A 14,104-nucleotide genomic window follows, 5' to 3' on the forward strand; every position below is an offset into this window, starting at 1 on the left:
ACCTTGGAGGTACTCTCCTGTTCTCTAAGAGCAGTCTTTCCTTAGTGCTAGTTGAGCACCTCTTGTTTAATAATAGTCAGACATGATACAGTGTTACAATCAGTAGCAGCAATGACAACTTTAAATTACCCACTCTTCTTGGATTTCAGGAGGGCTATCCAGAAGAGGAAATTCTATGGCTAATGATCAAGTCTTGGAATATTGGAATAGTGATGTATAGCAGGAACAAGTATGTATGTGCAGAAAGATGGGCTGGCCTGGCAGTGGATTTCCTTGGCCACCTTGGCTCCCTCAAAATAAACTATGAAGCTAAGGTAGGAAGGAGAATACTGCAGTGGGTGGTATGACTTAGAAGACATAGAAGTCATGACAGGCTCCCATAGGAACATATCCTACCTTATTTGGCTGGGTAAAAATGTTCATCTTTGAAGGTCTCGGTGGTTCCATATCATTTCATGAGGTAAGAGAATGTGTAGTAATTTCTTAGCATGATAACCAAGAAGGATGGAGAACAGGAAACATAGGGATAGTGAATGGAAACTAGTTATGAGAACTGCCAGGAGTGAGCTCTGGAAAGATGTATCACTGTCAGTGCCAGTGTGCGTAGGTAAGGGCTGGCCTCTGTGAAAACAATAGCTGGTCAAACAGGCATTTCTCCAGGGATTATTAGTCTCAGTTTCAAGTCTCTAGACCATCAGCTAACCAGGGTAGGTTTGTTAAGGAAAAAGCCTTGTTACCAAATAAGAACAAATAATCTAGAACTGCCTGTTCCTAATTAAACAGACCTACTGCCATTGGAATCCTCTTTCTCAAGAGAAGACTATGTGTACTCCCCAAATAACAACTCAGAAATCAGACCTCAAGGGCCAGCCTTCACCGTAGGTCTGGGAAGCTTTCCCCATTATTAGTATTTTTTCTTCTCAAAGTCTGTCTGCTGTTTTCTTTCTCAGGTGAATCTTCTATATGTCAACCTCATGGAAGCATTAGATAAAAGGTGGGAATTAAGGTCTGCAGAGATGGCTGAGCGGTTAAAAGCACTGGCTGCTGCTCCAGAGGACCCGGGTTTAGTCCCCAGCATCCAGACGGCAGCTCCCAACCACCTGTAACTCCAGCTCCAGAGGTACCAGATCCCTATAGGATCTCTTCTGGTCTCCAAGGGTACCAAGCGTTCATATGGTGAATGTACATAGAATAAAAATAATAGTTTTAAAGAGGGAGTTCACTTTTCAGTGAACTGATTGGAAGGGGATTTATAAGCAAGCTGGCCAGAGCAACTCAAAGGTGTAGCTTCATGAGCTGTTAAATATTTCTTATGTATTTATTTATTTATTTTTTGCCATGCAATATGTTGGACTTTTTGTTTTCTTAAGGCCTATTTTTACGTTAAATAAAATTTTCTCAAATAAAAGCATTTTGACTTGCACCTCAGGGGTCAGCTAATTTCTAGGAGAAAATTGAATGTTCCTACCTGCTAAGGATTGAAACATTGTCCATGCTAGAGCAAGAAGACCAATGTGAATAAAATGGAGTGTCCACCACCCCCCGCTCAAAGTACCCAAACTCCCCAAACTGAAACATAATACAAAACCATAAGCATCATGGGAAGGGCCTTAGTGGTCATATTGGCTCTTGAATTTATCAGATTCATGAAATCTTTCTTCAAAATCCTTGAGAATTTTTTACCCGGTCTCTGTTGAAACTTACCTTGTGCTATATAGTCAGCCTGTCAGAGAGTGGGGAATGAGAATGAATCATATCCTGACTGTTCAAACACACTTCATTTTGGCTTGTCTAATTGGTAAAAAGCTTTTCCTTATATTGAACAAAAGTCTGTTTCCCAGTAATAAGTCTGCTATTACCATTCCAGGTGCCCTTTAGAAAATCAAAGACAGAAATTGTCAACCATTCATCGCCACCACCCCATCATTCAGCAGTTTCTTCTTCAGGTTCAACATCCTCGGGACTCGTGGTCATTCCTCCTGTGATCTGGTCACCTTACCTTCAGAGAGCCCAACCCCACATTGCAGAGAGGGCCATGCAGAGTTCCGTATGCTCATACTGCCTGCACTAATGTTAGTATGGTGTAGTACCACACTGCTGTCCATCTCCCAGTTGATTTCTGTTTATAGCATTTTCAACCTTTGGTTTTTAAGTACTTGCATATGTAACGAAAGTTGTGAGTAAGCACAAACTACTGTGCACCCTTCATCCACTTCCCTTTGGGTTCAGATTGGCCACATTGCCAATTACTTCTGCTTGCTTGCTTTCTCAATTCCCTGAAATTTGCCTCACGGACTCTCTGGGAACAGGCAGTCTTCTACATCAAATTCACAGTGACTCCCCAACTTCTTGTGATCCATGAACTGAAGCATGTTCTGCATTGACCACTTAGCATTACAGTAAGAACATCACAGAAGCAATCAACACTTCCTTTGAGAGGGAAGATTGGAGGTACACTCTGCCACTCTGGAATCCTATTGGGCAGGTGCCATGAGGGCATACCACCATGGACATAAGAGGAGTGTCTTCATTACCTTCTAATTATGCATTTTAGAACATGCTAGAGTAAGTTTTGGTCACTCAGTTTGTTCCTAGTTCCAAAACCTGGAAGAGACTTCATGATGATAATATTTAAAGTGAATTTTGTAAGATGGGATGTGTTTGGCACTAGACAGATATCACAGTTTCTTACACGTTTCAGGGCTTGATATTTGAGTTTAGTCTTAACTATAACTGCTTCTTATTCATGATGTCTTTGCCAGCATGATTCTCTCAGATTCATAATAGGCTTCTGAACTCTTCACTTCAAACTCTTTGCATGCTGATATTCTAAAAAAGAAAATACTCTTTTAAACCATGGGAGGGAGGGAAGGAAGGAGAGGGAACTGGGGTTGATATGTAAAACAAGGAAAAATAATAAATTTATAAAAAAATAAATTCCTGGAATGTAAACAATGAGGGCCATGTACAGAGATGCTGTGTGTATGGGGCTACTGTTTAGTCTATTTTCCATTGTGACAAAATACCTAAGAAAGCCAACTTAGAGGGAGGAAGATTAATTTTGGCTCACACTTCTAGTTGTTTCAGTGTGTGGTCACTTGGCTCTGTTATTTCTGGACATGTGGCTAGAATATCATAGTAAGGAGGGCATGGTAGGAATAGAGAAGGAGCCAGAAACAAAATATACCCTCACCACTACAAGAGTGCATATTGTAAAAACTCTCTTACATACATAACCATAGTACAAACATCAGAGTCAGAAAGCTAGCAATGAAACAATTCTGCCATGTTTTCTACAGGTTCGTTCCCATGTCACTGCTTGTCCTAGTAGTCCTTCATAAATTCAAGATCACAAGCTGCACTTAGTTGTCATGTTTTTTTTTTTTTTATCTCCTGCAAATGACCTTAACATTTTTTTTTCAGAGAACAGACTAATGGCTTTGTAGCTTGAACCTCAGTTTCACTGGGTCAGATGTTTCCTGCAGATTAGATTCTGTTTATTCACTTTGGACAGGCAGAGCCTCAACAGCAATGTGTTCCTGGTGCAGCCCACCAGCAAACACTCAGTGTCAATTTGCCCTATTACTGACTAAAGTTAAGATGGTCTCTGCCAGGTTTCTCCAGTGTGAGGTTAATTGATAAACATTTTGTACTTAGTAATTAGTAAGTAATTATGAAGTCCTTGGTGGAAGATAATTTGAGACTAAGTAAATATCCTGTTCCTCATTAATGTTCACAAACAAGTTTTAGCATCAATTGATGATTCTTACCTGAACCCATTTTTATGGATGGCTTGCTAATTGTTGGGTTTTCTATCTTATTGTTCCCTTTACTAATTGGCCTTGGTAAGATAAAGCCTTTTCTGCTCTTCCACTTCTTATTCTCTCCAGGGTCTTCTTCATGCAAAATGCTCTGCCACCAAGCTCACCTCCAATTATGTATTCATTCATACTTTTAAAGTACATTTTAGTATACATTATTAGAGTGTTACTTACCCAGTGGGTAATAATTCACCATTATTATCATTTTGTTTTGGTCTCTTTTGGTATGCTCCCATTTTCTGTAAGCACTTCTTTACCTGTGGTACAGTGAGATGCTCCTGGCTTATCACATACATTTTCTGCTCCAATCTTGGAATTGATGATTTCTTCCAAGAGACCTGGTTCCTTTGGCTAGAAAACGGGGATAGGTCCCAAAATCTAGTTCCTAGTTATAGTCATTGTTAACTGGTTTGACACTGTTTCCAGTTCTTCAGAGTGAGCAGAGCTAGGAAAGAAATATGTGGGTAAATGTATGCACAAGCTTACACCTATACATAATCTCCAACACACACACACACACACACACACACACACACACACACACACGATTATACTGATGCCTCCATTTTCAATCCAGTACTCAGATTTATTCTAGCCTTCCCTCCTTTCCATATGTGTAACCTTTCCATTGTGATTTGCTCCTTTTCTCTGAATGACCCCAATCTCCCAGCCATTCAGCACTTCTCCTACGCTGTAGTCCCACCCGCTGCCCCCTAACTGAATTCCACTTGTCTGCAAGTGGATCCTCCTGCCTCTGCCTTCCAAGTGCTGAGATAACAAGTGCACACTGCCACAGCAGGTTTATGGGGTATTGGGGGTTGAACCTAGGCTTTCCTGCATTCTGCCAGCTGAACTCTACCCCCAGCCCCATCCTTCAGTATCTGTTAAGCTCTAGGAAGACACTGCTGTGTGTTTGCCTTACAACCTTATACCCCAATGACAAGCATAGCGCCTGGCACTTTCTTTGAAAGAATGAATGTGATTTCTTTGCTTGCTTTTCAGTATACTGACATTAATAAATTATCTGCTTGTATGTCCAGCTGTGAAAAGAAATCTAACACATGTGCTCTCCTTTAGTGGTCAAAATAACTCTGTCAGATAGGTAGGCAACTCCACACCTTTCTCTGTTATCTTCCTCTTTCTCTTGTCATTCTGTGGAATGTGAAGGTTGGAGATTTTAAGGAACTTAAAAAGGAGTCTTAGTCCTTTTGTTGTAATAAAGTATCCTGACAAAAGCAACTTAAGGGAGAAAGGCTTTATTTAGGCTCACAGGTCCAGATGGATACAATCTATTGTGACAAGGAAGACATGGTAGCAGGCAGGGAAGGTGGGTTGGCAGGAGCAAGGGGCTGGATAGTCACATTGGATCCATTCTTAGAGAACAGAGAATGGAGAAGGGGGCCAGACTATAAAGCACTCGCTTCCTTCAGGAAGACTCTACCTTCCAAAGTTCCAAAACCTTTCCAAATAGCATCACCACGTGGGGACCAAGAGTTCAGATACACGAGGCTACAGAAGACATTGCACATTCAAACCTCAACACAACAGCTGGTCAGGGGCACAGATGTGACTAAAAGTCAGACTAAGCTAACTTTAGTGGCATAATTATTATCCTAACTACTCGGGAGGCTGAGATAAGAGGATCACATGTTCAAGGCCAGCCTAAACAATTTAATAAGAACCTGTCTGAAAATAAGAAGCAAAAAGGGCTAGGAGATAGCCTCCATGGTGCAGCCCTTGCCTGGCATGCACAAAGCCCCAGTTTATAGTACCCCTGCCTTCACATTACCTTTGTTCCTTCTAAACTCCTTCAAATCTGCCTTCTCAAATTTCAAGACAAAACACTTCAGCACTGTCTAGCCTTAAACTCTTACAAACTCTGAAATAATATACATGTTCACTCTTCAAGCTTCTACTTCACCAATCAGTATTGGTCAGTTTATTATGGATGTGTAATTAAGTTATGAATAACAAAGAATCCCTCTTATTGATTTTGCTGTTCTTTATGATGGGTAATACTATCAGGAAGTAAAGAATCTTTAAATGTTCTGTAAATGAAACTAACAGTAATTTTCTTTTTGAGACAGGCTATTCTCCATCTCATCATGTAGCTAACGATGACCTTACATTTCCTATCTCCATCATCCAAGTGCTAAGATTATGATGTATGTCACTATGTCCAACACAGCAAATCTGGTCCACGTCTCTCAATTCTACTGTATTTAGCCATATTGAAGTCTTTCTGTTCTGCATCAGTCAACAGTATACAATATCCATTCATTACTTTCTCCTGGGTAATGGAATATAATATATTTCACTCTGTAAGTTCTCTTCCTTTCTCCTTGTAACTGTCACATCTCTGTAGAAGACTCTGCCTTCACCTTTGTGGGTTTTTATTTATATAGCACAATGTCACCTCCCGTTCTAAAGGGTATCTGCGTAATATTTCTTTTAATGCCAGATTCCTCTTATAAGTTGCATTCCTCCAAAACTTAAAATGGCACTTAATCTTGTGTGCTTTATCGTGAGCTAACACTTCCACATTACTTTTTACTGTTAGGTAGAACCATATGGAGTACCATTTTGTAGGTCAAAAAATAGTTGAGTATTAGTGATTTCATGTTTCAACTTAATGTGTGTGCTGTGTATTGGAACAGAAACTTCTGTCTATATGTGTGCTGTTTTCTAGATACATCCTTCTTTGGCTTCGTGAGTGGTTCCCTGAGAGCTTTTCTTGCTGTCATACTAAGACCATCTATAGGCAAATGACTTTAATATTAGAGTACTTTTCTCTTTTCCCCTCTGCTTCCAGTTTAAAGTTTTCTTTATCACATAATCAATGCCCTTGGAAACGTATTTTCCCCAGTTACCACAGAGAGCTCTGTCCTTAGCTAAGAGCCCAGTAGTCCAGTATTTCAAACCACTTTATTGTAAAATTCCATCTCTAAATACAGCCATTTCCATCTCCAGCTGAGAATGTAGCTCAGTGGTATATCACTTGACTAGTGCACAAGGCCCTAGGTTAAATCCCTAGTACTTCAAAGAAAAAAAAAAAGCAGCAATTTTATCTCCTATGTATTTCTTTCTATTCCAGATTATCAGTTTCCTTTCATAAGAAAAGAAAAGAAGCCAGATATAGTGGCACATGCTTATAATCTCAATGATTAGGAGGCCAGGGAAGGAAGATCTTTAGTTAGGGCCAGCCTGAGCTACATAGTGAGAGATTCACCTCTAAAACAAAACCAACTGGTTTTCCTAATTCTTCAACCCACACCCCCCCAAAAAAAACACACACACACACACAACTTGGAGAGTCTCACCTTTTGTGAAGCCACTCATCCCTACCAGAGGACCACCTGTTAGAAAAAGCCATAGAAGAAAGTCTAAGTGGGCAGCTTTGTTCCCTGAAAAATGATGATGGCAATGCATGATCAGTGACAAGAGCCAGGCAGCAGCCACATACCTACAGCCCCTTCCTACTAGTAATCATGAAACCACCAATGATTATTCATTCATGAATGTTTCGTCTGTCCATCTAGCCAATAAATTGTTGCAGTTTAGAGCAAGATATTTTCCTCAGGAAATATGATAGCAGAAAGGGTCAAGCTTTCATTTTCTTTTATTTTTTTATTTTAAAACAGTCATTTTTATTTTACATACCAATCCCAGTTCCCCTCCCTCTCCTCCTTCTGCTTCCTCCATCTTCCCCCCACCCCACCGGTCCACTTCTCAGACAGTGTGAGGCCTCCCATTGGGGAATCAACAAAGTCTGTCACATCACATTGAGGTGGGACCAAGGCCCTTCCCCGTGTATCTAGGTTAAGTAAGATTTCTTTCTGTAAGGAATGGGCTCCAAAAAGCCAGTTCATGCACTAGGGGCAGATACTGGTAACACTGCCAGTGACCCCATAAACTGGTCAAGCCTCACAATTGTCACCCACATTCACAGGGTCTAGTTCAGTCCTATGCAGGTTCCCCCACTGTCAGTCTATTAGATTAGAAATAGAAGAGTTATGTTGAACTATTTAATCAAAGAAGAACAAGGATTCCAAAGCAGAAGAGTGGGACATGCCTTGTGGAGGGTGTTGAAGCAGCCTTTAAAGATAAGATCTGAGCTTGACATGGTGGGGTATACCCAGAGCCCAGCACTCGGGAGACTAGGCAGAGGATCACACCTGTAGCCATCCTGAGCAATAAGACAAGACCAGAGAGAAAACTAAAAACCAAAGAAAAGAAAGAAGAGCTATATAAGATTTGGACGTAAGAAATGAGGGGAAGGAAGGCTGTTCTCAGAGGAAGAAAGCAATAGAATGAAGGCACAAAGTCTGTGCAGGAGGCATGGGAGTGGCTCTGTGCACTTTCTGCCTGGAGGGTGAAAAGGAGAATACTGGGAAGGAAAAGTTAAGGCGGTAGGGTGAAGACTCCCACTAGCTTTCTAAAGTTTATTAGCGTTTAAAAGGAAAACGCACCAGAGCAGGCACACTGTAAATCTTCTTCGTGGCTGCCCAGAGGAGACTGTAAGAGGGAAGGAAGAAAGAAAAGCCATCCCATTTGAGTTATGTGCATGGAGGTCTACCACGCGGCAGTAGGCAGCCACATGGTATAGAGGTGGGACTGTGGTAACTAATCATGGTTGTCAACTTGACTGCTTCCGGAACCAACTAAAACACAAGCTGCTGGGACTACTGAGGGATTTTCTTGACCAGATTATTTGAAGCAGGAAAACACACTCTAAATGTGGGTGGCACCTTCTGGAAGCAGTTTATTAAAAAAAAAAAAAAAGGACCTGAAAGAAGGAAATGGCTTTGGGCCTGTTTACCCTCACTCTTGCTATCATGTTTATCAATTCTACTGCTGCAGCGTTCCTTCACTGATACCGCACAAAGCTTCTTAGGGCTTCCAGCATAGACTGAAGATCAACAACTCTCCAGGAACCCTCCAGGATTCCAGTGCCAGATTGAGACTGCTGAGACATCCAGCCTAGAGGACAACTAGCAGATTCTTGGCCTTTCCAGGGTGAGACAGCCATCCGTTCTGTTCCTTTAGAGAAATCTGTCTATACAGATTGTGGTACCAGAAAATGGCTTGTTGCTATGAAGAACCTGACCATGTTGTTTCTTTGGTGTTTTGTTCTGTTTTGTTTTGTTTTTGAGGAATGTGGGAGACTTTGCAACTTTGGACTAAATAGTTGGTTGAATACTGAAACTGGAGCTTCATAGGCTTTCCTAGTATGAATCTTGAAACAGTACTGCTGAGAATAAACTGGACTCTAGAGGCCTGGCTCAGGAGGTTTCAGATAGAATCAAGGACTTTTTAAGAGCAACAGGGCTAGAGACCATTTGTTTGATATTTTGGCAGAGAAAATGGCTGCTTTCTGTCCATGTTTTGGGAACTTTACTGAAGTCAAATTAAAAGTGATGAACTAATATTTTTGACAGAGGACATACCAAGGCTGCATAATGTCTTGAATATCTATGACATGACATGTTAACTAGTTTTATGTCAACTCCACACAAACTAGAGTCATTTTTGGAAGAAAGAACCTCAACTGAGAAAATGACCTCACCAGATTGGCTTATGAACAAACCTGTGGTACATTTTCTTGCTTAATGATTGGTGTGGGAGGGCCCAGCTCACTGTAGGTGGTCACCCCTGGGCTGGTGGTTCTGGGTGCTATAATCAGGCTGAGCAAGCCATAGGGAGCAGACCAATAAGCAGAATTCCTCAATGACTTCTGCTTTGTTCCTGCCTCTAAGATCCTGCCTTGAGTTCCTTCTCCAATTCGTTCATTATGGACTATGATGTGGGAACATGATCAAAAGAAACCTTTCCTTTCTCAAGTTGCTTGTGCTCATGATGTTTTATTGTAGTAATAGAAACGTAACTAAGACAGGCATTGGGGTATTGCTGTGACAGACATGACCATGTTTTTGGTAAGGGTTTTAGTGGCAGTTGACCTTTGGGCTGGAAAAAAACATTGAGTGCTCAGAGCCCGGTGAACTGTTCTGTGGGAGCTTAGAAGATAAGAATGTGAGGAAGGCAGGTGATGGAGGCCTGATTTAGTAAGACTGTTAGGACCATTCTATATTTTTAATTAAGAATTTATGCCGGGTATCATTGGTACATGCCTTTAATTCCAGCACGGGAGGCAGAGGCAAGTGGATCTCTGTGAGTTCCAGGCCAAACTGATAACAGAGCAAGTTCCAGGACAGGCGCCAAAGCAATAGAGAAACCCTGCCTTAACATATCCCCCATGGAGGGATAACTGCCTTATTCTAGAGATAGGAGAGAAGCCCTAGTCCCTACTTCACAGGACTTGTCAGATCTACATGACCCCAACTGGATGGCATTCCCCTACATATTGTATTGTGGTGGGGGGGTTGGGAGGGGAGGGTGTTTAGAGTGCATGGGAGAGGGTAGAGAGGGCAAAAGGGAGGGAAGGAGGGAGGGAGGGCTTGGTGGGAGGGAGGGAGGGAGGGAGAGGGAACTGGGATCGACATGTAAAATAATAAAAAAAAAAAAAAAAAAAAAAGCTTTGACTCCAAAATTTAAGTTGAAGAACAAGTTACTGGGGAAAAGTATTTCTATTTTTGTTTCCACAGAAAATGAAAAGATGTGGATTCCTTCCAGACTAATGTGGTTTGATCACACCAGACCGCCTGAAACAGAGTACAAGCTGATCCTACATTCCAAACAGCTGGACAAAACAGCCCTACAGACTACAGCTAGGATATCTGAATCTTCTTCGAATCCCCCAAGACAGCGCCCCTTACCAGCAGGAAGTAGTTTGGAAAGAACGACGCCCAAATTCCCAAATATTGTGTATAAATGTTTGTTTTCATTTAATTGGACTTTGTTATATAAAATTAAATAAAAAATACTCTATATGCATAAAAAAAAAAAAAGAAACCCTGCCTTAAAAAAAAATGTGTCTGGGGAATCCTCACTATGTACTAACTGTGTGTGGATGAGTGCACAAGCCCTTAGGAGCCCAGGAGATTATGAGTGAATCCCACACATTCGACACTGGGCTTTTTGTCAGTTTAGTTTTACTTTGTTCCGATTGTCACTGCACCCTGGTTCTTTCTTGGAGTAAGAAATTATGAGACTTATTTCATTTTACAGGAACCCAGAGTTTGAGACTGAACTTTTACAAAGACTTTGAATATTTTAGAGAGACTGGATATTTTAGAGAAACTTTGGATACTGTAGAGAAGCTTTGAGCTTTTAAAAAAAATCTTTCTATGTTTTAAATTTTTACAGACTGGGACTCCTTTTTATATATATTTATTATCTTTTCTTATTTTACATATCGATTCCAGTTCCCTCTCCCTCCCTCTCTTTCACCCTTCCATGTTCCCTCCACCCTCCTATCCCCCAACTCCACATGTCGGGTGATCCCCTCCAGGAGGGGTCATCTAAATCTGTCAAGTCATTTGGAGTAGGGTCTAGGCCCTCCCTCCTGCCTCTAGGTTAAGGGAGTATCCCTCCATGGGGAATGTGCTCCCAAAGTCCTTTTGTGCACCAGGGATACATCCTGGTTCCACTGTCAGAGGCCCCTTAGACTGCCCAGGCCTTCTAAATGAGACCCATGTTCAGGGGGTCTGAGTCAGTCCAGTGCTGGATTCCAAGCTATCAGTCTGGGGGCTCATTAGCTCCTCCTTGTTCAGTTCAGCTGACAGACTGGGACTTCTAAAATTATGTTTTGTATTGTGATATTGTTACTAATGTGTAGTCTTGGGGATAAATAAGAAAAGGTTCTAGCTAAATAGTGATGTGTTTGTCAAGTTGACAAGGGGTCAGGTGTGCTGTCTAGTTTTATGTCAACTTGACACAAGCTAAAATCATTTTGAAAGAAGGATCCTCACTTGAGAAAATGACCCCAACAGATTGACTTGTAGGCAAGCCTGTGATACATTTTCTTGGTTGGTGATTGATGTGGGAGGACCCACCCCTGGGCAGGTGATCCTGGATGCTATACAAAATCAAGCTGAGCAAGCTTAACAAGCCAGTAAGTAGCACCCCTCCATGCTTCTATTTCTGTTCCTGTCTCTGAGGTTTTACATTCAGTTCCTGCCCAGACTTCCATGGATAATGGACTATGATGTGTGGAAGTATATGCGAAATAAACCCTTTCCTCCCCGATGTACTCATGGTCATGATGTTTTATCACAGTAACAGACACCCTAAGACATGTGGTGATTATTGATATTTCTTATTTGGGCATACAATGTAAAGAGCAAGTGGGGCAGAAAGGAATGAAAGAAGTACAGTTTGAACAGAAAAAGAGCACCAGGAAGCTTAATGTTACAGCTTGTGCTGAGAGAGACTGTAATTGTTAAGGAGATTAGTGTCAGTAAGCATCGGAACAATGGGAAGGGTGCCCTTGGATCAATAGCCTCACATCGCTAAGCTTCCAATTTGTGAGAGGAAAATGCCTAATGGATTTTCTGCTTCCAGAAAGCAGTATACAAAAGGTACTGCAATTGCCATTTAAGGGACCAGGGTCCATCCCAAGGTCCACTCAGACTTGACTGTGTCATTCCCAGGATACTGGCTTTGGCAGCATGAAAAGTGTAAGAGTGAGTGGGTCATATAGTCTTACCCTCGGATCAGAGACCAACCGAGGGCAGGCAAGGTGTGGCAATGCTGGAAGAATTGCGAGAGGGAGGGCCCTGAGAGGCTGTGAAGGTGAATCCCGCATTGTAGTGGAGAATCCAAGATGTCAGAGCTGTGAGACATCTGGCAGTAAACGCAGCATACAGGGAGGAGAACCAGCTGAAGAAAGACATGTATGTCGTAGGAAACAAAGCCGGAAGCATGGAGCCACCCAAGCCCTCAAAAACTAAAGTCCCAGACCCCAGATATGGAAGGGCAGGATTTGGGTTTGCCCAGGTGGGTCCCATTATTGTTTTTGTCCAGTATTTCCTCACTATGCCCCCATTTCCTCCTGTTTGAATGGCAATGCATATTCAGTGGCATTACGTGCTAGAAGTATGTAATTTGCTTTTTTTGGGGGGAGGGGGTTTACAGTGAAAAGTTTGCCTTGAGTCCCAGAAGAGACTTTGGACTTTTAAACTGTGTCGAGACTGAAAGACTAAGGGGACTTTTGAAGCTGGACTGAATGCACTTTACTTTATGATAAGGCTATGAGGCTATGGGAGTCAAAGAATGGAATGCAGTGTTTGAATGAGATCCCGCCCCACCCCACCACTGGCACATGCAATTGAATACTTGATCTCTGGTTAGTGGAGTTTGGGGGAAGTTGTAAAACCCATAGGAGGTGGAGCCTTGCTGGGGGGAATATACCACTGGGGGCAGGTTTTAAGAGCTCACATCCCACCCTGTTCCAGCTCTCTCTCTCTCTCTCTCTCTCTCTCTCTCTGTCTCTCTCTCTCTCTCTCCTCTTCCCCCTCTCCTTCCCTCCCCTCTCCCTCCTCTCCCTCTCCTTCCTCTCCGCCTCTCCCTCCCTCTCTCTCTCTCTCTCTCTCTCTCTCTCTCTCTCTCTCTCTCTGTCTGTCTGTCTCTCTCTCTCTCTCTCCTCTTCCCGCTCTCCTTCCCTCCCCTCTCCCTCCTCTCCCTCTCCTTCCTCTCCGCCTCTCCCTCCTCTCTCTCTCTCTCTCTCTCCCTCCCTCCCTCCCCTCTCCCTCTCTTCCTCCCATTCTCTCTCTGCATTCCACGTTTGCAGTTGGAGCTATTCTTGCTCTGCTTCACTTCCTGGCTACCCTCTGCCTCCCCTCACCATTATAAACTCCTCCTCTGAAACTGTTAAAGCAAACTAAACCCTTCCTTTCTTAAGTTCTTTTGGTCATGGCATGTCATCACAGCAGCAGAGAAATAACTAATATGGTGACTTTTGCGAAAGAATGAGGAAGCCCAAAGTTTATGGAGAAAGCCTACTTAGATCCCAGGCAGTATCCAGAAGAGTCAGTAAAGGCTGCACTTTCTGGAGACAGCACCAACTTAACCACTGAAGGAGCTTAAGCAGGGCATTGGCAGAGTCAGAAATAGCCCTTAAGAATGTTATCCTAGGCAACAGTGGCTATACTGGGGAAGGGAGAGTGAACAGGCAGGAAGGCTAATTAGAGGCCATTGTGGTTACTCATTGAGCCTTCAATAGACCTTATCAGTTAGCAAATATGGATCTGTGTGATTATTGTCTGATCACTTACAAGACTATAGCCTATGCAAGGACCAGATGTTATAGTACAGTGTCCTCTGAGCATAAGAGCTGCTATCTGCTCGGAGCAGCTGTGATTATCTGTCTGTAGGACCACTTTGAC

General features: G+C 42.4%; 1 protein-coding gene across 1 annotated transcript in view; it reads left to right on the plus strand.

The window, feature by feature from the left end:
* Tex11 (testis expressed 11) overlaps positions 1-1,106 on the plus strand; it is a 239,463-nt gene extending 238,357 nt beyond the window's left edge. The window contains exons 28-29 of the mRNA XM_051179029.1: positions 150-314; positions 951-1,106. Of these exons, the coding sequence (XP_051034986.1) occupies positions 150-314; positions 951-1,106 (321 nt within the window). The remainder of the gene's footprint in view (positions 1-149; positions 315-950) is intronic.
* Positions 1,107-14,104: the final 12,998 nt, after the last annotated feature.

Source organism: Phodopus roborovskii, unplaced genomic scaffold, assembly GCF_943737965.1.
Source record: "Phodopus roborovskii unplaced genomic scaffold, PHOROB, whole genome shotgun sequence".
Taxonomy (NCBI): Eukaryota; Metazoa; Chordata; class Mammalia; order Rodentia; family Cricetidae; genus Phodopus; species Phodopus roborovskii.